Consider the following 26,001-nt stretch of genomic DNA (forward strand, 5'->3'; position numbering starts at 1 on the left):
GGGACACTAACTGGTCACGTTTGGCTGGCATGTTGTGCTTGTGCTGCCACCTAGTGGTCACATCAATGCAGGTAGTCTTTACTGTGTACCAGCTGAGCTCTGCATCCATGCTCATTTTCCTTAAATAATATACTCAACCAGGAAGCAGAAATTATTAGTAAGTATTTATTGTTGCTGTTATTTGTATTATTATTGCTCTATATGTAACCCGTGCATTCGTATATTACGGTGTTTCATATTTCACCCACCTACAAAGTAACAAAAAATAAATTAAAAAAATTAAAAAGAAGAAAACAAAAATCGGACGTCAGCCTGGCACAGATCATCACCTATAAACGCTGGAAGCAAACGCGTTTTGCTTTTCCACGCGAGTATTTCAGCAGATCGAGCGCCCTTTTCCGCCGAATTATGCGTCTCGCCTCCTCGTCATGACAACTAGCAGTGAGACTGAAATATTGCGCGAGAGTCAATGAGACTGCGCTCAGAGAGAGAGCGAGAGAGGGAGATTGAAAAGCAGTGGGATCTCCTTCAGTGCGGGCTTCAAAAATAAATACCACTGCATCATCCTGATATTAACAACCTTTCAGGTGTTGTTCCAAAAGCAGCAGGGCTGATCGGAAGGTGCGGGCTCTGTTTTCTCATTCCGAGCTTTCTCTCCTTAGCATCAGAGACCAAGTGAAGAGAGAGAGAGGGAAAGAGAGAGCACCACGCAAGCGCGCAAAGAAGAGATTGGACACCTGATTTCGGTGGGGTGTCTTCGCTGGAGCGCTGTTTCGTGTTTTAAGTCAGTCAACCTGTAATCTTTTTTTTTCTTTAAAGGGGGCCGTTCGGCACAGCGGGGGCGCACACCGCGGATTATTATCAGCGCGGGCAAATGGGGGGGAGAGAAAGAGGACAGATCGCTGCGTTGACTTTTGAAGCGACGCGCGAGTCCTGACGCTATAGCGTTACGCATTTATTTTCCTGTGAGTTCATTTCCCCCCCTCTCTCGTTCTCCCTCTCTCCTTCCAGTGTTTGGGTCGCACTCGCTGCTGCGTCTCCGCCTGATTAAAAAAAAGAAGAAGAAAAGAAAAAGTCAAATATTCCGTGGAGAAGGAAACATAGCAGGGGTGTTGTCAGAGAGGGATGAGAGGAGGAGGAGGAGGAGGGGGCCAGTATGAGGTGTGCTTTTTTTGGAAAAGCCGGAGAAAGACGGACACCGAGAAGGTGTGCTGATGTGCGGAAGCCTGCGACTGCGTTGCTCTCCTGAGAAATAATTGCGAGCCGGGGAGAAATGGCCTAGTTAGGAGATCATCGACACGCCGACGGAGGATAGAAAAGAAGAATCGTGCTTAGATGGACGGGCCATCATCATCATCATCATCCTCTTCTTCATCTTAATTCCGGTGCTTGCATCGCGTCTTTTAGGTAAGCCATATGTTCACCACCAGCACCCAAACGTGACTGGAGATTTGCTGTCTACCGCGGGCTTCATGTGTGCGCAATATGTTTGGTGACTTCGCACATTGCGCACGTTGCCCGTCCTGACGCACTGTCAATACTGAGGAATGAGATTCCCATGTAAAATCCTCGAGCCACTTTGTTGCTATAGCACACAATTTCTTCCTTTCAGTGGGAGCCTTCTATTGGCCTTGCCTGTTGATAAGCTGTGGCATCTTAACGCGATCGGTCCACTTTGCGTATCCAAGTGGTTTTAACCGCGCGGCTAGAGGGGAGATACGGCTGCGATTTAATTGGAGATCAGCTCATCATGCACGGGGACCGTCAATCAGACCGGCTTGCTATTCTCAGCCGGGGCTGCCGATCCCGCTCGATTGTGGAGATATTGATTATTTTCTGATGATCCCGTTTTTTTTTTCCATTACACTTATTGATGACAGCTTAATTATGCTTCTGTGCTGCAACGTAACTCATCTCAAGCACAGTGTGTGACGGGCCTTGAACTCAGAAGACGTCTTCTCTAATCAACAAATTCACAACAGCTCTGACACATACACACACACACATACACACACACACACACAAACACACACAAACACACACACACACACACACACACACACACACACACACAGAGTCAAAAAAAGCCTGTGCCCTAGAAGATGCAGATAGGATTGTGAATTAAATGCACATGCTGATGATCCAGGGAAGGCTCCATTAATATTCAGCGGTGGTTGGGCAGTGCTCAGTTAATGGAAGACAACAGGACCTCTGTTCTGACAGGTCATGAGAAATGGTATATTTTCATTTTTAAAGGAGTGAATGTGTGTTGTTTTTTCCTCTCTCTCTCTCTCTCTCTCTCTCTCTCTCTCACACACACACACACACACAGATATGGGGCCTGTAGCTACGGAGAAGTGACATTTAAAATCCATCAGAAAACCAATAAAGTGGTTTTGTAGACTTTTGAAGAATTTCGTATTACTCTTGTTGGCGTGCTGTTCAAATAGCTGTGATTGCTTTTCTTAGGCCTGCGTAACGTCAGCCTCGGCGCTGGCATTTTAGGAGGCTTACTCAAATACAGCAGAATGAAGCTGAAGACTGGGAAGCCTTGCCTGGGCTTCATCTTTTAGTGGGAATTTGTTTCACTACATATCAGACAAAATAAAAAAAATAAAAAAATAGCACGCTACAGTATGGCAGAATTGTAGCATGACCATTCTTCTTCATATACACCGCAGGTAATACGTGTGCTTCATCTGATTTATTTATTTTTTTTAATCTTCAAGAACATACAGAGATTGCCACCATTCCCAGAGCACTACATCCAATAAACTACAGTTAAGGGCCAATAAAGTTAATACTGTGGCAAGCTCGGTGTCAGTCGGTTTCTAGAGAGAAAATGGCCTAGAAGTGAAGATAAAAGGGACGAAAGGGAAAGAACGGCTGCTTAATGGATTGAATGAGAACACAAGGTGGGGGACTTACAATCTGGAACAAAACGTGTTAAGTCTTAATGTTTAATGAAGTATGTTTGGGTGAGGAAGGTGAAGTGCTCAGAAGTGTTCACTTTAATATTCTCTCTCCTCTCGTAAAGTCAGAGCTTTCTTGCAGCAGCACAGCTGTTGGGTTGTTTGTATAGGTGTATTTGTTTGTTTGGATGATGCAGCCTTGTCGCATATCAGTGCTTGTTTCCATCATCATAGCCCAGAATTTTTAAAGCAATATGATTTTAATTATTATTTTTCATACCTCTATTACTTTCAGGATATTGTCTTTTTTTTTAGCTGAATTTCCTCATCAGTGCTTTCCTGTGTGACTGCTGCTAAGTGATGTCACTGCATGTCTTGAAATAACAGGTAGCGTGTAGAACATGGCAGCTGGTGAACAGGCTCATGCACGTTAGCATCCTGACCTTGCAAGCTGTTCTATGGTTTATGGATTCATAACTGTAAGATTGAGGTAATAAGCGATGGTAAAATGAAGTGTCATTTGTTACTTCATGTTTGAGGTTGGCACACACACACACACACACACACACACAAGATTGCTTTCATCTGGCTGCACAAGACCAAAAGCCAACTGCTTTTATATTTCTTTCTTTTTTTTCAGTTTGAACCTGCATGTTACTCCATGTGTTATTGCACTGTGAGAGACAAGGCAGCAGTTTGTGATCACTGTCATTTGATTGTCTTTGATGAAAGAGAAAACACACACAAAAAAAGGAAAACTATCAGGGACTAAGCCTTGGATGAGACAATTTTCTTCAAATACCTTCTGGGTTTACTTTTGTATTGTTTGCTTGGAATGCTCAACGCTATAATTCTACACTTTAGAGCCACTTTAGATTATTTTTGGTGTCAAAATTGTATTTTAGATTAACAACAGAAAAAAAACATAAACTAGAGAACTAAAGACATTACACACTGGGGGAAAAAGCCTTAATAAGGGGATACTTTGAAATAAGATACTTTGAATTGTGCAAAAATATTATATTTCCTAATGTATTTATATGTTCTCATATAATCCAGTTCAAAGTGCTCCAAGCTGACCTTGAAGAAGAGGTGGAAGAGATTTACACTTCCAAAACAAACAGTATGTTTTCAGGTTATGGCAAAGTCAGCATCGTGTTTTAATCCAGAGAAGGTTTGATCACTAGTGTGAACGCTAGAGTTTGTTTCTGTTAGAAATACCCAACAGGAAATCGCCTTCATTAGAGTAACGCACACCCAGTGCACTTAAACTGATTTTATTTGTGCAGAGTTAACATGCTCTTATTTTAATGTTCATATTTCCATGGATACCTCTTGGGTTTGACTCTCAGTCCTTTTTTTTTTCCAGTTGTGAGTGAGTTCCACAACGAGAGTCTTCAGGGTTGTGCACTTAGAGAAAGTGTTTATCAAGAGTCCAAAAATTCCACAAAAGAGCCCTCATGCCGTTTACAATTGTACTGTGTGGGACTGACCTGAGCCCTTAGAGATTTATCAAGAACATTCTTCACAAGTCTGTTATTTTTGTTGTTCTGAACTTTGGGATTAGATGTAACCCATAGTCACTGCTGCAGTACACTTAATACCACTGACTAGCTGTCCATAAAGCTGCACATAGGACATCACTTCTTACATTTGGAGTCTTTAACACTCTAATGGTGGGGCTTTAAAAAAAAATTGAACAATAAAAATCAGGACAAACCAGCACTAAAACCCATCTGCAGCTCGTTTATATTTGAATTGTGGGAGCTGTTGCTATCCGCTCATCGTATCCCGTACCTTAGCCAAGTGTCTTTAACCCTTCTTGATATAAAACATTTACTATATGCTGGGTTTAAACCTGTAGCTGCTGTAATGAAGGCTCGGAGATTTTAATTTCTGCCCGAAGATGTCGAGTCAGAGGAAAGGGAGGTTAAAATGACCCAGCTCTCAGTCATATCACGACCACAGAGAGGAGAAGCTGTAGAATAGCTTGACCTGACCCATTATCTGTGAGCAAAGTAAAGCTGGAGAAAACGCCTGTGCAAATGCCATGGTAACCGTCTTGTGCAACCTCCTTTGAAACAACATCACATAACAGTGATCCATAAGATAAGCCAGGATAAGGGCCATCCTGTCTCGCGCGCTCCGAGACGAATATCACGGCAAAACCCATTAAAATATGCACTAAGTTAATGCGTCTTGTTATTAGTGACACAAGCAAAAACCCAGTAAAAAGGGACACGTGACCTTTCCTGAAACACAAAGATCCACCTTTTAAATTCCTCGCACGTGATCCATTAGCAGCTGTAATATTTGATGTATTTTATTTTATTTATTTGTTTTTGCAGTGGTGTACAAACTCCAGCTGGCATTGAAATATGACATCTTTAAAAATATTATAATAAATATTCCTCTGATGGTTATTATGGAGCTGTGGGCTGTGTTGACATGAATGAGACGCATTTGACACGATACTTTTTATTAGGGCGGCATCCCATTTTGCTGTTATTTAAATGTCAGCATCTACATTTTTAGATGGGGATTTGATATCTGCTTTATGACACTGGCGAGCGCTAGTCTCATCGGCTGAAGGACACCGACGACAAGTGTGAAATACAGCAGAACTGCAGGAACTGTAGATAACCACTTGCTTTCTGCCACTGCTGCAGGATTGAACTGTTGCTCGGTGTAAAGTACACAAGAGTGTGTGATTCATGTCAGCTGGTGCTTGGCAGTTCAATCACTGCTTTACAGGAGCCCAACAAATAAAGGTGAAGTCATAATTTGGGAAGTCAGTGAAAACTGATGCGGTGATTAAGAAGTCGTTGTGTGTCCACTGTCCTTTTTGTCTCTATCACCAAATCAATATTTAAAGCTAAGCACAATGTGAGAACGTGGCCAATAGAAAGATGCTAGGTAATGTAATACGATCTCATTTTAAAATACAGAACAGCAATCATCAAACTCTGACCGGCGCTGAACGGCATACCGAATACTAGCGATGTTTAAAAATGTTTTTCAAAATTCGGACAAAAGCTGCAGACGTTCTGCATTCATTGATGAAAAATATGAACCCCTGGGTGTGGATTTGATAAAAAGAGCAAGCTTTGAAGCATCACTTTAAGTGGCGAGCTTTAATGTGAAAATTGGAACTTTTTCAAATTTTGTCTTCTTTTGAATCTTGGTCAAGGCAGCACGGTGGCACGGTGGTTAGCACTGTTGCCGCACAGCAAGAAGGTCCTGAGTTCAATTCCACCATCAGGCTGGGGTCTTTCTGTGTGGAGTTTGCATGTTCTCCCCGTGTTTGCGTGGGTGTCCTCCGGGTACTCCGGCTTCCTCCCACCGTCCAAAGACATGCAGCTTGTGGGGACAGGTTAATTGGATAATCCAAATTACCACTAGGTGTGAATGTGCGAGTGAATGTGAGTGTGAATGGTTGTCTGTCCCTGTGTGTTGGCCCTGCGACAGACTGGCGATCTGTCCAGGGTGTACCCCGCCTCTTGCCCTATGACATCTGGGATAGGCTCCAGCGCCCCCCACGACCCTGAAAAGCATAAGTGGAAGCGGATGGATGGATGAATCTTGGTCTCTCATCTGTACACAACATTTAAATACCTGAACATTAAACTTGCTGCCCTGTGTAAAAATTGTCATCCCACAAGGATGATTTGTTGCATTTTATTTATTATACATTAAGTCACTAGATGCTGTATCTTGCTCAACTTGGTGTAAAAACCCATGTTAGATGTGCAAAATACAGCCAAAATTCTATTTATGTACTCTGTTACACTTTGAGTTACTTTGTGTGTATTTTTACTGAATATCTAGATTCGATTCGATCAGATGAAACTTTATTAATCCCTCGGGTGGGTTCCCCCCGGGAAATTCAGTAAAAGGTGGTCCCTTACCAGGAATCAAACCCGGGCCGTGGCAGTGAGAGCGCCGAATCCTAACCACTAGACCACCAGGGATCTACAGTGTTTCGTAACATACAGTTCCTCAGCGTGTCACCTGTAGGAGAAGCTGCTCTGCTGACGTGTTACACATGCTAGGAATTCTACTGTACATAGTGATTTATGGGTAATTCAGCTTCATGCAAACACCTAAATCTGCATCATATTACACCATCCATATTTTCACCTGATCATCTGTATCTCCAGAGCGTGCTACTGCTTTCTACAAGCCACCCTCTATGCCGCTTGCATTGTGACCATTGTTTTACCAGAAGAACAAAGGCTGACCTTGACGATCATTTTCAATGGAACGGAATATTCTGCTTGCATTACTAATCTTAGGACTTCCTCAACAACTGAAAATAAATTCAGCAAAAGTACAGAATAACAAGACACGGCTCAGGACACTTGAAATGATTGAACATCGAGGACCACTGTGGTAGCATAGGGAGTTCAGATGCACCTTTACGGTATGTCAGGTAGTTCAGTCAAACACTTACATCAAAGGATTCAGGGCAGTTTTATTAGAAACAGCAGTCCACGTGAACTGTGCGAACACCGCTCTGTGTTATTCTGCTAATGATGATGAAGCCAAGTGGCATGGCGGAGTCTCTCTGGTGTGCAAACTGCGAAAGGAGAGAACTGAAAAATCTCAAGAGCAGATCAAATTTAGTAAACAACAATCTTCATCCAGTTAACTACTCGTATTCTCCTCATTTTTATTTAAATTTTTAAAGTCAGTACCAGCATTGAAACCCAGATTGCCCCAACCCCCATCTTTTATTCAGCTGACCTCACAGCAGTACCTTTGGAGTACAGGAAACCTCTCAACACTTTTGGGCATACAAATCATTCCAGCAGAATACATCACATAGAGCAAGTCTCAGTGCTTTATGTAAGCTAACCCAGAAGATCATGACTGCAGCCATCCCATCTGTTAAGAGTACACCTTCCAGTGAACGTGACAGTCAGCGTTTAACTTTCTGTAGCTGTTTTGCGTCGTGTCACCTTAAATAGCACAGAGCGTATTTACTATGAAGGATGCCCCATTGTAAGACGATGAAGCAGGCCCGCTTTCCATACGGCTGAACTCCGTGGGACCGGCTGCACCACTTATAGACGATTGTCCTGCCCATTATCACGCTCACTGATGATCAGATATAATGCACCTGCTCTCTCACGCATATATCATGTGATGTTATTTTGCTTTTTATTTTTAGTTTTCTATTGTAAATCTATTTAAAAATCTGTCACATTTCCAATATGATGCACATCTACATTACCAAATAATAGCTGCTCTTTAATGGATGAGTTTAAAATGGCTGTAGACAAGTTATTATAATATTGATGCGCTCTGGGTATCCATCGATTTATGCCAGAGTGTAATAACACTTGTTCTACAGTGTTGCATCTCAGACAGTATTACAGATTCTCCTGGCAGCGAGTTTTCATGAAATATAGATGTAAAACATATGATAATGGCTTCCTGAAGATCAAAAGAAAAGCATATTTCTTTCGTCACCGATTGGTCTTGTGCATTACTGATAATGATTCCCTCAATATGTTGAAGTCCAGATTGCACAATCTGGATTTATCTTTCAGTGTCTGGTCATTGTTACGGTGCTATTTTGAGGGCAGCAAAAGATTTGCAGGCAATTTGCAAAACACACTGTGACTTTTATTGCAGCAAAGCCACAGGAGTAATATATTTACTAATGAATTTAGCTTTGACAGCAGTCTTTCACCAAAAAGCCCTCCGCTAAACAAGATAATGGTAATTAATGGGAGATCTTTCCCTTCAGATCGTTTTTAATTTTGGCTCAGAAGCATTGGCTCTATATTTAGTTGTTTGAGGAGGAGCTGCTAAGGACCGGTGTACATTTTCAACTCCTCGGCAAGGTGACCTCCTGCTGTTGTGTGAAAAAACCTACTTGTGCCATGTGCAGTGTGGAAGCAGATCGTGATTGTGCCTGATCGTAAAAAGCAGATTTTTGTTTGGATCCTTTCTATAACAGTGTGAGTTGTTTGCTTGCTCTTTTAATGCACAACATTTTCCCTTTCAGCTACTTAAGTTACATTAAGCCTTATACAGTGAAAGCACTTGGTTAAAAGCAGAGACAACTTTCATAGTTGTGATTGTTATTTCAGTTTTTATTTAAGTCTAAGGGTGGATAACTGATGGTTAAAAAAGTAAAGATCTTTCAACTACGTTATCAATGTCAATGTTGCATAGCTTGTCCACCAGAGGGCACTGTGCAAATTCACTGTTTGCAACAAGTGTTTCCTACAAACACAACCAGCTGATACGAGCAGTTGGGCAGAGCCTAGTGTAAATGAGTAATTAAATAACTACATGTAACAAATGTTAGATTTGTTGTGTTTATGTTTTGTGTGTCTGAAAAAGGAATTATCAGGAAATATCGGTACTGTTGTTCATCCTAAAAGTCCTATATCAGTCAAACAATCAGAATATACAAGAACCTTATTTAGCAGATACACAGTCCACCTAATATCAGTTTCCATGCCAACTCATCCAATCAGATGAGTGTATTTTTAATTCCTTTGAGGCAAATGTATTTTATTGTATGTATTTTAACTTTTCAGACTTTTCTGAAGAGTATGAAAATGCTACGTATTAATGCGGGAGGTGATATTTATGGTTTTCAATGCTATTTTCCCTTTTCGGTGTAATAAAGGGTAAGAAAAAAACAACCTGAAAGACTCAATTTGTTATTCTTGGGATCCCTTGCTGATATTGCAGGAGTAGCTGCATTCACACTTATAGAGCTCGCCTGGTTTAATTTTCAGAGGAAAAAGGCTGCCGCGTTGCCAAAGAGGAGAAAACGCTACGCAGGTTATCCAATCCAGCCTTGTTTTAAAAAACATTTTAATTATTCATTTGTTTGGATGTGCAGAACACAACTGGACTACAGTGCATTACCACAGCAGTTAGGGAGATGGGTTTCAGCAGCGCTGAAAGACTCCAACTACACAAACAAGAACATGCGAACAGAATGAATGCCATGTACTTAAAAACACAAGACAGTCATTGAATTCCAAACAGAGAGACAGTAACACGCTGGTGTAATTGCATCAAATGTTTCAAAGCATCTGAGCAACTAAACAAGCACCTTTGCTGGTGTAAAGACTCATTCAGTATTGAATCAAAAGGTTTATTGATACTCATGGTTTTGGATTTGAATTGGTTACAAAGTTACCTTGTATTATCCAGTTCAAAATATATGTTTTTGCACCTATAGTATTATAAATTGTGTTGTGTGTAAGTAAAATCTTGCTCATGCTGGACTCTTTACCACTACTTTATTAAGAAGTTATCCGCCCAGTTGCAATGCTGTTATCAGATGTTAGCCCAACATACATATTACAAGTAAGCAGGCTCCCACTATTACCTATAAATAAGGCCAGACGTTATCTGCTCATCTGTTGTAATCAATAATTTATGAAAGATTATGAAGGAGACATAGTGGTTGTATGATGTCTGTGAGAATGCTATTGTAAGCTAGAGAAAATAGCTTTTAAACCTGTACTTTACAACGTCAAAAAAATCCCTAAAGCTAAGCAAGTACTTTTGGTGCCTGAACCTAAATAAGCATTGTGTGGAAACCAAAGCAAATCAGATTAAAAAAAAAAAAAGGAAAAAAAAATTTGAAACAAAAAATAATAGATTTTGCTAAATCAAAGTTTAAATTTGACATGGTAACATTTCTTCATAAAACTATGTCTAGCTGCTGTTGCGGTCTTTTCTCTTCATTCTCACTTTAACAGGATCCTCTGTGCACAGCGTTACATCTACTTATCACCCCGTCTTAGCATTACAGCTCAATTTTCCTGCTTTTCCAGTTGCACTTCATGTTATGTCTTTTCAAATCTTCCAATACACCTCTGGTTCTCTCCAAATACACACTGCATTGTCAGCATATGTGATCTCTGTAGCATAGCTTTTTTTTTTTTAACTGACATGGTTTTACACAAGTAAGAACCGCACAATCTCCTAATGCTCCTTATGTGTATTATTTCCCCTTGGGAGTGTAACTAAATTTCAAATTGTAACACCCATTGAAAAATATCATTTTAAATCCATAATAAAGAAAAACCTAATCGCAATTTTGTTGTAATGTTCAAAACATAAGTGGCTAGACTTTGATTGTATGATAGTAAAAAGGCAAGGCCATGCTTGTTACTGGGACAACACAGATTGCAGTAATAGTTCAATTAAGCATACGCTCAGTTCACATTAAGGTGATTCAACCCAGCAGGGGTATGTTTAGTTAGACCGGGGACAGTTTACATAGACAAGGAATTACCGAGAAATGTCAGGCCTGACTTCTTGTTGTTGTTTCTTTGAGTGAGGTCTCATTATTCGCAAGGTTACCTGAAAGCATTCAATCAAAAAAGACGAGGGCTTTCGGTACTACAGCTCCATTTTGTCGGCCTTGCAAACACACCATGAGGGAATTCTTGTCAAATCCTTCCTAACCCTTTTGACAAAAAGAACACGTTTAAGCAAAAACATAAATGACTAGTGTCTGGAGTGCTGGCGTTATTACCAGGTTATCCTCATATCCCGCTGTCACACATACAGTAGACCACTGTTGATGTGACATGTTTAACATCTTAATACAGGGCTGTGTTTAATTGACTGAAAACAATTATGATCGGTGAAAAACATTTTCTTTCATTCTTTTCAACATGGGCTTCACTGTAGTTTGATATTAATTTTTTTAAATAATATTCAAAACTCATTAAAACTTTACAGACTAGTCTATCTAAGAGTCAAACAGAACTGTGGCTGCTTGGTAAATTTGAATATTAACGCTTAGTCCTGACAAGCAAAATTTAAGTTTACTTGCATGACCAACTGACCAATGCTCTAAAGTAAATAGGAACATTTTAAAAATGTGCAATAACATACTGTTCTGGTTCAGATAAGTCAAGATTGTTGCCTCCTAGAAAGAGATTTTTCTCTCTTTTCGTCCGTGGCTTATAAAATCACAGTTAACAACCATGCTACTTCTCCTTTGACACTACTGAAATTGAATTGGTTTGAAATGAGCTGCGAGGGAAACTTCATGGCAGAATGGCCATTTGAAAATATGAACAGCGCAGGCAGAAAAGTACTGACGAGTGACGTGTTATGAAGGTAGACCGCCATGTGTAAAGTGAAATGAAGCAATGACTGTGATGTAAAAGTGCTGGCCTTTGGCTTTAGGGGCATTTGAGGTCCACAGTAGGTTTGTACAGCAACAGGGTTTGTATCACTGTTTTAGATGTGTAAATCCTTGGTTAGATACAATAGAGGAAACCAGACCAGACGGAAACTATTCAACCTATGCTAAGAGTATAATTCTTTCATAGCTATGGTTTGACATGCTGTCTTCAAAAACTATCAGTGTGATTTAAGACCAGGAGGAAGAGCTCTAACATGACAGCCAGCAAACCACTCTACCCTTACTACCAGCACCTGCCTGTATTGTGGCCATGGCTGATTTTACCTGATTTTACCTTGTTCTTTCCATCTTTATTCCTTGGGATATTTTTCTTGTGCTATTATTATTATTTCCCTTTCTCAGTTTTGTTGACAGAAAAACTATCACGTCATCTGGAATCCTTTTAAGAAAGAACAGACTGTTTTTTATTATTTTATTTAAGTTGATGCTCTTAATCCAGTGAACAGTGTTTTTAAGATAAAAACAGCTAAGACCTTTAATATTTTAATTCAGATTGGTTTTGTAATTGATATATATATATATTTCTTTTATTTTAAAAAACAATTGGGAAGCCTGCAAAGTTACTATTTAGCACCATCCTTTTGGCAAATGGTAAATGGCCTGTATTTGTATAGCACTTTTCTAGTCCCTAAGGACCCCAAAGCGCTTTACACATCCAGTCATCCACCCATTCACACACTGGTGATGGCAAGCTACATTGTAGCCACAGCCACCCTGGGGCGCACTGACAGAGGCGCCACCAGGCCCTCTGACCACCACCAGTAGGCAACGGGGGTGAAGTGTCTTGCCCAAGGACACAACGACCGAGACTGTCCGAGCTGGGGCTCGAACCGGCTCGAACCGGCAACCTTCCGATTACAAGACGAACTCCCAACTCTTGAGCCACTAGCTTGTCTCTACTGACAAGCGTGGTCAGTCAGACTTGCAGTTCACCCTTTTATACCTACTTATGCTAATATTCCCGAGACTTTGTGCATATTTTGTAATCACAGTTGTCATAGGCATGGAAAACCTTCAACTTATTTGGTATTTTTTAGGTAGTCCATTGTGGATTTTGTGTTAGTATTTTGAGTTGTTGTGTATTCAGCCTTTTGACAGACACTGACTTGCTTGGTATTTAACTGAGCCTGTGCTTCCGTCTACTAGTGAAATGTTCCTTGTTTCACTGGCTGCAACACAAGCCCAAAGCATGATTGATCCATTCCCGTGTGGAACATTTGGTGAGCCGTTCTTTTCATGACATTTTGCACCCTTCCTTCTCCTGTAGGAATGGTTTTCTACTGATGAATGTTCCATAAAGGTAATGCTTGTGCAGGTGTTGTTGCACAGTAGACCAGTGCACCACCACTCCAGAGCCAGCTAAACCTCCCTAAAGGTCTTCTTTGAGCCAAATAGGGGTTTTGATTTGCCTTTCTAGCAATCCGATGAGCAGCCAACTCAACCTCCTATTCCAGTTAACTTCTATTTCTTAATAAATCTTCAGTGGGAAGAGCTTCCTAAAAATGCAGTGCTATTTTGTTTTCACATTCCCATCAAGTATGAGAGGGAACCGTTTAGAGGTGCACAGCTGCTGATTGTTGGGACAAGATTTGAGGAGTATTTCTAAAGCTGTAAAAATGGGATCACCTGGCCTTTCTTATTAATGACTAGTGATATATCATAGACTGAACAAGCTAAGTGAGGTCTTATGTTTCTCTTACTTTGCCCTCCTTTGCCTTTTTTCAAGCAGAAATTGTGTAAAACTGTACAAAACAAAAGTGTTGTTTGACGGTAGGACTGTCCAAAAATAGACACTCAGATACTAATTGAAATAATAATTGAAACAAAAAATTTATATTGGACCATTGATGCCAACAACAAGACACATAGCCCCTCCCCTCACTAGCTGCCAAGTAATCGACCTTCATAACAAGAGGCCAGTAAAACTTTTATTTCAGTAACACTGAACAAGTACTAAACATTTATCATAACTGCAGAGTACCCATGTAAGCGTTAGCTGTTTAACTGTTAGCAATTTACTCGATAGCCACATTATCCATCTATTAAGTTACCATTGAGGCAGTGGCTTTATAAAAAACAATAATATCAATGCAGGCAGCCAACGTTATCAGCCAACTGTTCCCACCTGTAACCTTTTTTTGTTTTGTATTATTGTTTGTTGCAGACAACTTCAAAATAGTGTTGCTATTGATGGTGTTGTTTAATCTATTATTTCTTTTAAATCCTCTTCATTTTTGTAATTTTTTGCCTGTGCTATTGAAAACACTATGGAGGACTGAAGTGTCCTAGTTATATGTATCGGGTTTGAAATGCTAACACCAAGTAAGGAGCAGATAGAAGAGAACCTGGAAATGTGGAGGTATGCACTGACATACCTCCACATTTCCAGGTTCTCTTCATCAGAGATTACATGTCTGTGAATCAGAGGGCGACAGGTGGAAAGGTCAAGAGTGAGATGTTAGTGACATGCTATGATGTATCAGGTTGAATGCAGCTTGAGATGGTTTGGACATGTCCAGGAGGGATAATGAATATATTAGACAAAGGATGTTGAATATATGAATATGAAAGCAGATTAAACACAAAAACATAGGAACAAAAGAAATGTTTCATAAGATAGTGTAGGGCTGTTTGATATAACGATATATATCGGATGACAATATAAAAACATCTATCGTTTTTAATTTTACGCTATCGTTTGTTTCGTGGTGTCGCAAAATAAACTGTTTACGGCAATATTTTTTCATCGTTTTGATGGTCACTGTAGTGGCTATATTAATTTCTTAAAGTTCTCTCTTTCTCATATATTTAATATAACCACACTACGGACAGACAAGCGGCTGTTTTTATGCGTTGTGGTTAGCAACAACGACGGTAACACCATCGCGTGTCCGCTTGTTTATGTTCCACATAAACCTTTCACTCCTGTTGAGACTGCCAGGTGCTAATGGGCTAGGGGTTAGGGTTAGAAACCTTAGACTGAAACGTTAGAACAGACTTTTCCCCGCAGCACGCTGTGTAATAAATACTCACAAAGAAAACGGCAGCTGTTACAACTTATGTCTAAAAATGTATAGTTTCATGCATCGGTTAAAACACTCGACTCCAGCTACATGATGCGCAGCTGGAAACACTTCCCGCAAGTCGAGCTGCCCGAGATTCACAGAATTTACAGAAAATGTTACATTTTTGTGATTTATATCGTTATCGGGATGACAGAATTCTTATATTGGGATATGAGATTTTGGTCATATCGCACAGCCCTAAGATAGTGAATTAGTGATACTAATCTTTGGTGGCCACCTGGTGAATGCCTTCAAATTTTTTCATTACTAGTTGTAAATTCAAACAAAACTGAGGTTATTGTACTAAATAGAAATCCTAGAGACGCAGTCTATAACCAGATACTTACTCTGGATGATATTACCTAGACTATTTATTTCATATTAGCTTCTCTTCACTGGCTAGGTCCTGAAAACCTCACACTACCATATAATCCAAATGGACCTCTTCGCTCTCAGACTGTGGACCTCCTGTGGTTCCATCTCTACTTTTAGATTGAGATTTAGAGCGTTTCTTTTTAGCAAAGCTTATAGTTAGGGCTCAATCAGGTAACACTGAATCCTTCCTGGCTTTACATGATGCACTGAGGATTTTTCTTCACTTTTCTGTTTTATTTTCCTGTGTGTTTATGTAGAACTACTACATTTAATCATTACCAATAATTTTAAAACATTTATTTTTTATAGTTTGTCTCTTGTCCTGCCCACACTGCCTCCCCCCCCAACTGGTCATGCTCAGAAGCCTGCTCCTTCCTCGGTGTGGTTCTGCTGGAGGTTTCTTCCTGTTAAAAGGGAGTTTTTCCTTTCCACGGTGACCAAGTGCTTGCTCAAAGTGGTTGTCCGATTGCTGGGTTTTTCCTCTCCAACATTGTAGCGTCTTTATCTTACAATATAAAGCACCTTCAGGTGACAGTTGTTGGGATTTGGTGCTATACAAAGGAAATTGAATTAAATTAAATCAAGTGCAATTGATACAATATGTAATATGTATTTGGATACAATACAAATACGTATTCAAAATATTAAACAGTGAGTTTGGAATATTATTCTCATGTAATGTTATTTTTATAATTGTTATATTATTAGTGATTTGTATAGGCTTTGATGGCAGTTTGTTTTACCAACTTGCTACGCATTCCATCCAGACATTCACCAAATAAAAGGAAAGGGATTTGCCTGTCAGTTGGATGTGGATGTCACAGAGGGTGATGAATTAGTCAGACGTGCACGTTGCCAGTAAAATGTTCTTAACACACCCACATCAAGAGCATGAGACAACCATTTGCAGCATTTTCATTGGGAGTCAGATACTTTGGGAAATAATAAAATGGGTTGTAGCTTGTCGGTCTACAAACTAGAGGCTGACACGTTACATGAACATTCAATGATCACATTTTAATTTGGCCAAAGTAATTGCAGGCCCATTCAGAGTTTGATAAAGTTTGAGTTTCTTATTTTGCTACTCTGAAGTTGTTTTCTTACTTTGCTTCAGTAGAATCAAGACGAAAGCTGATTGTAGCTGATTTGTTTTGTTTTGTTCTTTTTTTTGGGGGGGGGGGGTAAGCGTTGAACATGCATGCCCAGAGGAATGCGGGATAGTTAATTCAATTTCATTCTGAACATCTTGTAAATTTGATCCCTCTAGACACATTTTCTTTTGCACTGTTTTCAAACTTGCGACTGTATTTCTTTTTCTGAGCTTGAAAACGATCGTCTTTCTCATCTCCAGGCACCATGTGTCAGCAAGATCGGACAGTCATTTTTAACATGGTTAAGCGGCCTTCTCTATTTAACTTAGTTCGCCATTCTGTTCTTGAATGAGCTTTAAGCCGGAGGCAAAGCAGCTGTCAGACTGCTCCTTCAAACTGTGTGTATCGCCCACAGACACTTATACACATGCTAACACAGCTAGCATTTCACCTAGATCATCGCTAATTAGTGTGTCACCAGATTGTGCTCACTACTTGGCCTCAATTTGGCACATTCTCCCCCAAACACACTTTAAAAAAAAGCGGATAAATAAAAAGTAACAGCCCCTAGAGGCAACAGCGTTCTACTATCTACAACATTTCCAAAGTTACGCTGCCAGTTGATGTCAAGATATCATTCTCTGTTTGATTGTTTATTGTGTTGTGTTGTAGATCTGTAAGATAAATGGATTTCCATGTGATCCACATGTGTTAAGCGGATAGAGAAACTGTTGTTACCAACAGCAACATATTGATTTTTTGGTCCAGCGGTGACAGAGGGCCTGTTGTCTACCATCCCCTATCTGCTCCGACTGCCTGCTGCTTGATGATCCTCACCGCAGCTTTAATAACCCGCATCAATTCTTCATTAAGGCCCCTTTAATTGACTTCTCCTTGATCATTTGTCAACATTTTCTTTCATCTTAACCTGTGTTTTCCTATTATTTATCAGGATTAGTCCATGAAGAAAAATAGAGGTGTTTAATTTGTTGTGATCTGAAGGCTATATTGAGCTTGGCCTTTCTTTGCCTGTCAGGATTTGTCCAGAAAGCCTTATTCCCTTTTGAAATGGATGCTTGCAGTTATATCTTGGTTTGATTACAATAAGTGTAAAGTGATATTTCCTTGAGGATATCCCTCTGATTTTTCTGGCTGCAGTGGGATGATGATGGGAGCGCAGTGGCAGATGGAGTGGCCATGGTATCTGATTGAGCTGCTGTTGGAGTCTGGAGAGCTTATGGTAAATGGAATAAATTTTAGGATGAAGTTCAAAGCTTCCATCAGCACTAACTGCAGCAGTTCTCCGCAATTATGTGGTCGCTATAAAAATTAACACCGTGACAAGAACTTACAACCTAAAATATTTCTCTGACAGATTAACCTTTGTTTGGATCTTGCTCTCTAGACCAGATTTGTTTCAGAGTGATTTAGTTTGAAATCATGGCAGACTTTCTATGAAAACATGTGCACAAAAGCTTAAGGGGAACTTAATTTACATGGCATTTATTTCCCACTTATGTGTATATGTTTCAGTCAATGGCAGTGATGCTAAGGCATTATAGCAACTGACTGTAAAAATTTTGTGCCTGCTGTAATGAACGCAAAAACAAAGTGCTTTTTTCAGAAGTTGCTACAATGTCATTTTCTCTTAGGGTTCTGCTAGAGGAAATGCCATCTGATTATTAAAAATGAAGGGTTGATCCCCTTGGCAGCATGAGAATACTCAGGATTGGCACGGTTGCAAAGTTGTCATTTGGTGTGATCTGCTCCTTAATCATCGCCAAGTGCTTGCTCATGGGATGCCACTGTTGGGGTTTTTACCTTGCATCATTAAGAGTATTGAGATGGCTTTTTTCTGTGAACCAATGCTATATAAATAGAAGTTGTAAAATACAGCTGAATTGTCTTTGCTCAACTCTTCAAGGTTGTAGTTCAGGTGGTAGAGCAGGTCAGCCACTAACTAGAAGGGTGGTGGTTCGATCCCAGGCTATTCCAGTCTGCATGCCAAATATCCTTAGACAAGATACTAACCCCATGTTGCTCTCCGATGCATCTATCGGAGTATGAACGTTAGATAGAGCACTTAAGAGCTTAGAAGAAGTGATTGGGTGAATGAGTTAGTTGTATAAAGCGCTTTGAGTGCTCAGACAGAGTAGCAAAGTGCTATATAAGAACCACTCCATCCAGAAGAGGGACACGTGTTTGCTAAAGTTTAGAGTCAGCAAAGTAAAGCAACCTTTGTTGTTTTGTTGCTAGCAAGCTAGCTATCCACACCTGATTCAGAGCAACGGTCATCCTACAGGAAATACTTGCCAAAAGTGTTGCAACTATTGGTTGCCCAAATTTTTTTTGAAAGTGAATGCCTGTGGCTATAAGTGTCTTTTATGTGAAAATTTTCATTACTGAGATGGCATTAAATATTGAGCCTGCAAGCTACATTGAGAACTTCCTAGCTTGCAAAGCTTCTCCGAGTGAGGCTTGTTTTTCCTTTTTTTGCAGTCTTTATAATGATTTCAAGTTGTGATAGGCAGAGATGGAAAAATGATTCATCTTACAACAGCTGCTAAGACCAACTTCATAGATGGTTTTGTAGAACAAACCTGAAGAGATCTGTGGCTCATTCTTTTTTTCTGTCACTAACCGGAGTTGGAACCTAGGTTAACTGGTAAATTGAAAGTGTACCAATACTATTTTGGTATTTGGCACATCTAAAAATATTTTTCTGGTTATTGTTTATTAGCATTGTAAATATTAATAAGTTTAAGAAGATGAAGAGAAAAAGAAGATTTTAGGATTAATACATTAAATTAAAGCATTTCACCACCAACTGTTTTTTTAAAAAAAAAAAACAGCCTAAGCATGACCCTTCTGTGTAGAGTTTGCATGTGAGTGTGTGGTTGACTGCCTCTCTGGGGTAACCCTGTGATGTAATGTCAACCTGTCCTGCCGCTCAGTTCAGCTGGGATAGACTGCGGCACCAAGAGGGCTTTAAACTGGATAAGCGGTTAAGAAAATCAATTGATTGTTGGGTCTCTAAGCAGATGAATCACACGTAATTGTAGATGACAAGAACAGCATAAAACTCACCTGTAAGGACCTTTAAAAAATGGACGAACATCTTCAGTAATGAATTGTCAAATCAAATGAATCTTTCTACTGGTGGCTTTTAAAAAGCCACCATTAGAAAAGAGAGAGCTGGAATTTCCTGGAAGAGCGAGAGCTGCAACTTCCAGGAAGTTGCAACTGTTTTTTCCCTCATAGTCTATTTACCCTGAATTACCCTGTGCACCCTGGCAGGCTGTACACAGAGGAACTGGAGTGGATTTGGGGTAGCTTCAGGACCGCATGTGAAAAGGGGATAAGGCTCTTTGGCTGAACCTACATATGCAGTCTGACAAGTCTAATCTTCTAGCCTCTCAATTCATCAACAAGACAACTTATTCTTCCCCGGTCAATTTAAGGTTAAAGAGAACATTAAGCAATCTAATCATCTGGTTTTATCAGAAAAGAACAAGAAACATGGGGAGGCAGACAGCATGCATGAGTCACCTGCTTTCTTACCTTACATCATGCCAATGATGTCAGTTGGAACCCAGTTCCCAAGATATGAAGATATATTTTATATAAGAAATACTTTGTAATTACTTAAACAGTTGTGTGTGTATCTTTTTCCCAGCTCGGTGAAAGTTTTCTTGGGTTACATGTGCAGGATCTTTAAGTGCACAGGCTTTAGCATTGTAGCTTGGGTTTAGTCGAGTTCTACTTCCTTTAATCCTTTAAAGCCAAGCACAGAGCCAAGTCTGCCAGAGCTTATCTTTACATTATTACATACTGTAGTGGCATATTTGGAGCATTTCAAGTTGCTATCCATCAATACAACAATTATATCCCAAATTTTAATAATATGTATGCATTAATAAAACAGCTTTGTGTAAGCTATCTAATATCGGTAGAACCAAGTAAGTAATTAAATACTACAAATGTAGATTATTCAAGCCTAGATTACCACTTAAGTTCCCAAAGCAGTTTCCCAAAACCTCTAAGCAAAGACCTGGTATATGTAGCATGCTGCTAACTCGCAAAGATGCTGTTGAAGGGAATAAACAAAAGCCTCACTTCTGCGAAAAAGGACTTCTCTTTCTCATCAAATAATGGTGCATTAAAAAAAAAAAGACAACAGATTGCTGTATCTACATATTGCTGGATGCAAGTGAAGACAACACACGGCCACCAGAGGTTCATTTTCTAAGCACAGAGACAGTAGATAAGAGATAAGAAAGTTTAGTCAAAAACTCAGCACTCTGTTTCTGGCTTGCTAAGCTGCTTGTCATCCACAGATGTTGACTAGCAGAGCAGAGCAGCTTGACAGCTGAAGTAGTGTATGTAGTTTTAACAGTCAAAGTGGAAACAAAGCAATAAAAAATCCCAAGGCAAGCATTTTCCTCAAACACCACCATTCAGCGAAAGTTTTCACAAACCACTCGGACCATTTCGTTAAAACATACCCATAAAAGTGTCCCACTGGCAGGGAGGCATTACCTTCTCAAATAGCTTCAGCTGACAGGACTACCTATTATATAAAACAGAAGAGAAAACAGCTTACATCAGCCTGGTGATTTGTGTGTCAGTTTATCTCATTTTATGTGTGGAGATGCGCGCTCGATGCCGTTCCAGCTCACGGATGGTTGACACGAACAGATGTTAGATGTTAGGGTACTACCATTTTCAAGCCACATGTGAGACATGTACTTACAGTAGTCTCTTCTTGCATGCAACATCTGATGCCTCATTGGATTTTACACATCTGTGTGCATATGTGTGCATATCATTGCTAACACGTGCAGAGAGGCAAGACAGTATATAAAGAACAATCTGGCGGGCTGCTAACATACGACCCACCTATGCAATCCTCCCCAGAAAGGACATACCTCTGTGTGCATCCTTGCTTGGCAAACTAAGAGGTGCTCTGACCTTGGGCTTGTGCTATATGTTAAGTTACATTTACCGACAGAATGCAAACACAGATGGCTGTTCAAAAATCAAGATGTGTAGACAAATATAGAAAATGTAAGCAATGAGCAGTGACAGCATCTGTTGTGTAATCAGACCCTATTTAAAGTTGCAACCTTTACAAAGGCGTTCTTTACAGTGTGCATACATATTTATTTGTGTGTGAGCCAGTGTATGTGTAGTACTTCAGTTTCTGTCTGCATTTTGTTTTATTCTCTTGGTCTCACTAACTTCAAATATTACTGATCATTTGTAGTTTGAGACCAGTTGTCAGGATTTCCTTTTTGTTTCTGTGTTTTTCTGAAGCTTGATTTGTTTGTTTGAAGCCATCTTTTTGCATCTGGAAAATCCATCTCCCTGCAGTTTTAAAGCAAATTAAATGGAAAACTCAACTGGGTTTGTACATCAAAGTCTGTTTTGAGGTCTTAGTGACTAGAACTACATGTGCAAAAAAGCTTCTAAACCATTTGTAGTTTCACCGCAGTCTGACAGCTTGCCTCAACCGAGTCACTGTTAGTTGGAAATAAGACTACATATATTAAAATATACACTGTGGCCTTTTAGAATTAGAAAGAAGGCTGTTCCTCACCCCTGCTTCAGCATTGACTTTACTACTTACTGCCAGCATTGCTCATCTAAGACATCAGCCACACTGGACTAGAGACCAGTTGGCAACCCCCTGGCAACTTCTGGTTGCTAGGGAAAAATAAGTATTCCACAACTAGTTGGCAAGTAAAATGATTCACAAAAAGGGCTCTGCACCTAAGATCTCTTTGTCATTGTTCAGTCTCTGGCATATTTCTGCCTTCGCCTGTAAATTGCATGTAAATTGTTTGTAAGAACTTGCTAACTAACCACTGAGCTAGCTCCTAGCAAAATAAGAAAAGCAGTTATGACCACTGCAGTTATTAGCCAATAGTAATGTCTCCATCTAAAAAGAAAGGACAGATGTTTGTGAATATTTAAAAAGTTTTTTATCCATTATGAAGGGGGTTCAGCGAGCTTTAGAAGTGGCAGGCATGTATCTAAGAGACAGGTAGAAGTGCGGTGTCAATCCTTATCCTCTAAATAAGAAAAAAAAGACTAAATAAAATGATACACTGTTCCTTTAAGTGTGCTTTGCTTAGTCAAAAATGCTAATACCAAAATGAGATGAGCAATTTGGGGAATGAACACGTCTCATCCATTTCTCAGAGTTATTCCACAACTTTAGTGGCTTCTCCAACCACGCAGTCTTACCCCATCACAATGAGTCTTTCCTGCACAATTTAGAGTCATGTACTGTGTATAATTCACATTAATCTTTTTCTAAGTTGGATTTTCAGCTTGACTATGTCTGCACACCAACTTTTCTGATGAGGATTCAGGGTGTCCTTGCAAATCGTACCTCCTCCATGAAATGCCGTAATAAGGCTTTAATCAAGTGAATATTTTTTCCACACAGCTTCTCCTTATTTTGTCATTATGTACATCACTAACTTTAAACATCCTATGATATTGCACCCTGTCTCCGTGCTATATTTAACTATCAATCCCTGTGCCTGCTGACTGGCAGTAGAGTGTGGATACTGTCGGGTTGTGGGCGGAGGGATGAGGTGGCGTTCAACCAACAGTTAGCACCACATAAAGCCTTTATCACACCTAAACGGCTCTGTCTCCCAAAGCCACAGTGAGATAAGCACTGCCCATTCATCTGTAATGATGTGGAAGCAAGAAGGAACTGAACTTGTGAAAAAAAGGCTAACTCTGACACATGGCTGAAAAGGGTGGAGGGCCAGTGGGGTTTGTTCATGCTTTAAAATCATGCGTGAGCCTGTGTTTACTTTTTTGTTATTTATTAGCTTATCATACAATTATTTGTTTTAGGTTTCAAAGTCCTGTGATTATTGGGAAGATGAAAACATAAAGTGCGGCAGCATTACACAATAGTGATTGAAAATGTTCCCTTTGGTATGAAATGTAAATGTTTTTGAAGCCACGTTGAATATTCTCAGAAATAACCCTGGCTTCACATGCTCATTATAAACTTCTGTTTTCAAAAACCCAAGGTTCGGCGTTTCATAGCATTTTAGAGTTCAAGTTTAAAATATTTCTAGTATTTCTGAAAGCATGTGAGAGCAGCAAAGGGGTGTAACTCTTGTGTAAATAATGTTACTTTCTCAATTTGCGTTTGATTCACATGTCCTGTCTAACGTATGTTAACGGTCACGTAACTTAACGGTCACCAAACGAGTCAACGAGTCGCCACCAAATACAGAATGAAGAATTGGAAAAGGTGCCGCTAATTTATGTAACACAAATTCGCAACGGTGAATGTCATTGCACTTTGTACTGTTAACAAAAGACTTTACAATATGACAGACAAAAACCTCGCAGTTCCCACTGAGCAAGCACTTGGAAAATGTGAGGAGAAAACTTCCTTTTAACATGATGAAAACCCTGAGAGAATTCTAAATAAAGCCTAAATCCATTAGGGAGCCATCGCACAACATGTAGCAACTGCCAAGATAATTTTGAGACTTTTCAAAGTCTATTCAGATGACACAACATGAGGTGCACTCTACACACAGTATTCTCCAATCTTATTAGCAGAGTGGTAAAAATGCAGCCTTAAAATATAAGGAAAGGGTTTAAATAGATGTTAGCCAAATGTTTATTAAGTTGAAATAGGTGACTGACATGACAGTTTCGTTCGGTGCTTAATGATTTTCATCCTGACAAGAATTATTAAATGTTGAGCTAGCATGACAACATTTTATAAACACTTATTCTAATACAGAACATGAATTGTATAGCCATGCTAGCTGCTAGCAGTGTGTTGAGCTAAGTCATGCTAATGTGTAGAAAATACAGTCGTTATTATAGCAAACATACTTGGTTACTGTGATACCATAGACTGGCTAAATAGCTCTGACTTAAATACAAATGACACACTGTATAATATCTGGTTTAAGTTCAGTGAGATAGTTAGCACAAGAGTGCATCCTTCTGTCCTGCTGTGTCTCTTGCAGCTTTATAAAACAGCCTGACCTGACAGAGCTTTTATTCACATGTCTTTACTCAAACCTGCAACCTGTCTGTGTCTTCCAGGTTTAATTGGTATCCCAGCTGCAGCTCTGGACCCTTCAGGAGCTCCAAAGAGGAAGACATATGAGACCACAGAGTCTACTGGAGAATGCTGTCTGGCCCTCAACCTCACCATGGCGCTCTAGGAACACCGTTAACCTGCCCCCTTCCACCAATCCTCTTTTTGCCTTTGTCATCCCCCATATCCCACTGAGTTTGTGATCCCTCTCTGCTCCCAGCTGAAGACCCTTTGATATGAGTACAAGAGCTTTTATTTTGGACATGTTGTTTTTTCCATTCAGCGCTGCCAGCCACCAGGGCTATGGCGGCAAGCATCACTATTCTACTCAGCAGGTCGCTAATCACTGTCTGGTGTGGCTCTTGGGACTAGTGCTGCACCTGACGATTTCCTCGTGTCAACGAGTTGACCTGAAACACCCCATAGTATCCACGAGTTACGGAAAGGTCCGTGGTATCAGGAAAGAGCTCAACAATGAAATCTTGGGCCCAGTGGAACAGTATTTAGGTGTGCCATATGCCACCACACCTATTGGCGAGAGGCGCTTCCAGCCTCCTGAAGCCCCAGGTTCCTGGCAAGAGATTCGCAATGCCACTCATTTTGCGCCTGTGTGTCCTCAGAATGTGCACGGGGTGCTTCCTGAGATCATGTTACCAGTGTGGTTCACAGACAACCTGGATGCTGCAGCCACCTATGTTCAGAACCAGAGTGAGGACTGCCTTTACCTCAACATTTATGTCCCCACTGAAGATGGTGAGTCCGTAATGTGAGGCGTAGCTTGTATTACATGCAAGTGGAAATTCTTGCATTGACTGTCTCTGTTGGCTAATTCTCGTTAATAATTTGCACCGGTTTATGTCACAACTGTATCACAGAGAAAGAACAGATTGTACTTTTCTTGTCATTTTCACATTTTATACTCAGTGTAAGTACTCCATGAAATAGTGTCAGTTTGATAAATTTATCTGGATCGTATTCAGAGGAAGATAAGCCAAAAGACAATCAGGAGATTTCCAAATAAGGTCTGTTTAAATTACTATTGATTGGGCCTAATTGTTTAGAAATGTTAATGCTGCAACAAAGTTATATGTTTTACTTTTATTGCTCATATGCAACTCATTTTAACATGGATTGATGGATATCATTAGACTTTTAAAAATGACAGCAAAAACATTCTAGCTGCTTATTATGCTATTTTTAACAGCACTGTGTTATGATATCATTTAGCTTGACTGGTGCTCATTTGTTTCCAGCCATTTTC

At 40.0% G+C, this 26,001-nt stretch overlaps 1 protein-coding gene across 2 annotated transcripts in view; it reads left to right on the top strand.

The window, feature by feature from the left end:
- Positions 1-514: 514 nt before the first annotated feature.
- Positions 515-26,001, top strand: part of nlgn2b (neuroligin 2b) — a 65,572-nt gene continuing 40,085 nt past the window's right edge. For both annotated transcript variants that reach the window (XM_006799475.3, XM_006799476.3), the window contains exons 1-2: positions 515-1,407; positions 24,746-25,493. In XM_006799475.3, coding sequence (XP_006799538.1) covers positions 24,977-25,493 — 517 coding nt within the window. In that variant the 5' untranslated portion in view covers positions 515-1,407; positions 24,746-24,976. The remainder of the gene's footprint in view (positions 1,408-24,745; positions 25,494-26,001) is intronic.

This window comes from Neolamprologus brichardi, chromosome 10, assembly GCF_056152115.1.
Source record: "Neolamprologus brichardi isolate AB-2024 chromosome 10, ASM5615211v1, whole genome shotgun sequence".
Taxonomy (NCBI): domain Eukaryota; kingdom Metazoa; phylum Chordata; class Actinopteri; order Cichliformes; family Cichlidae; genus Neolamprologus; species Neolamprologus brichardi.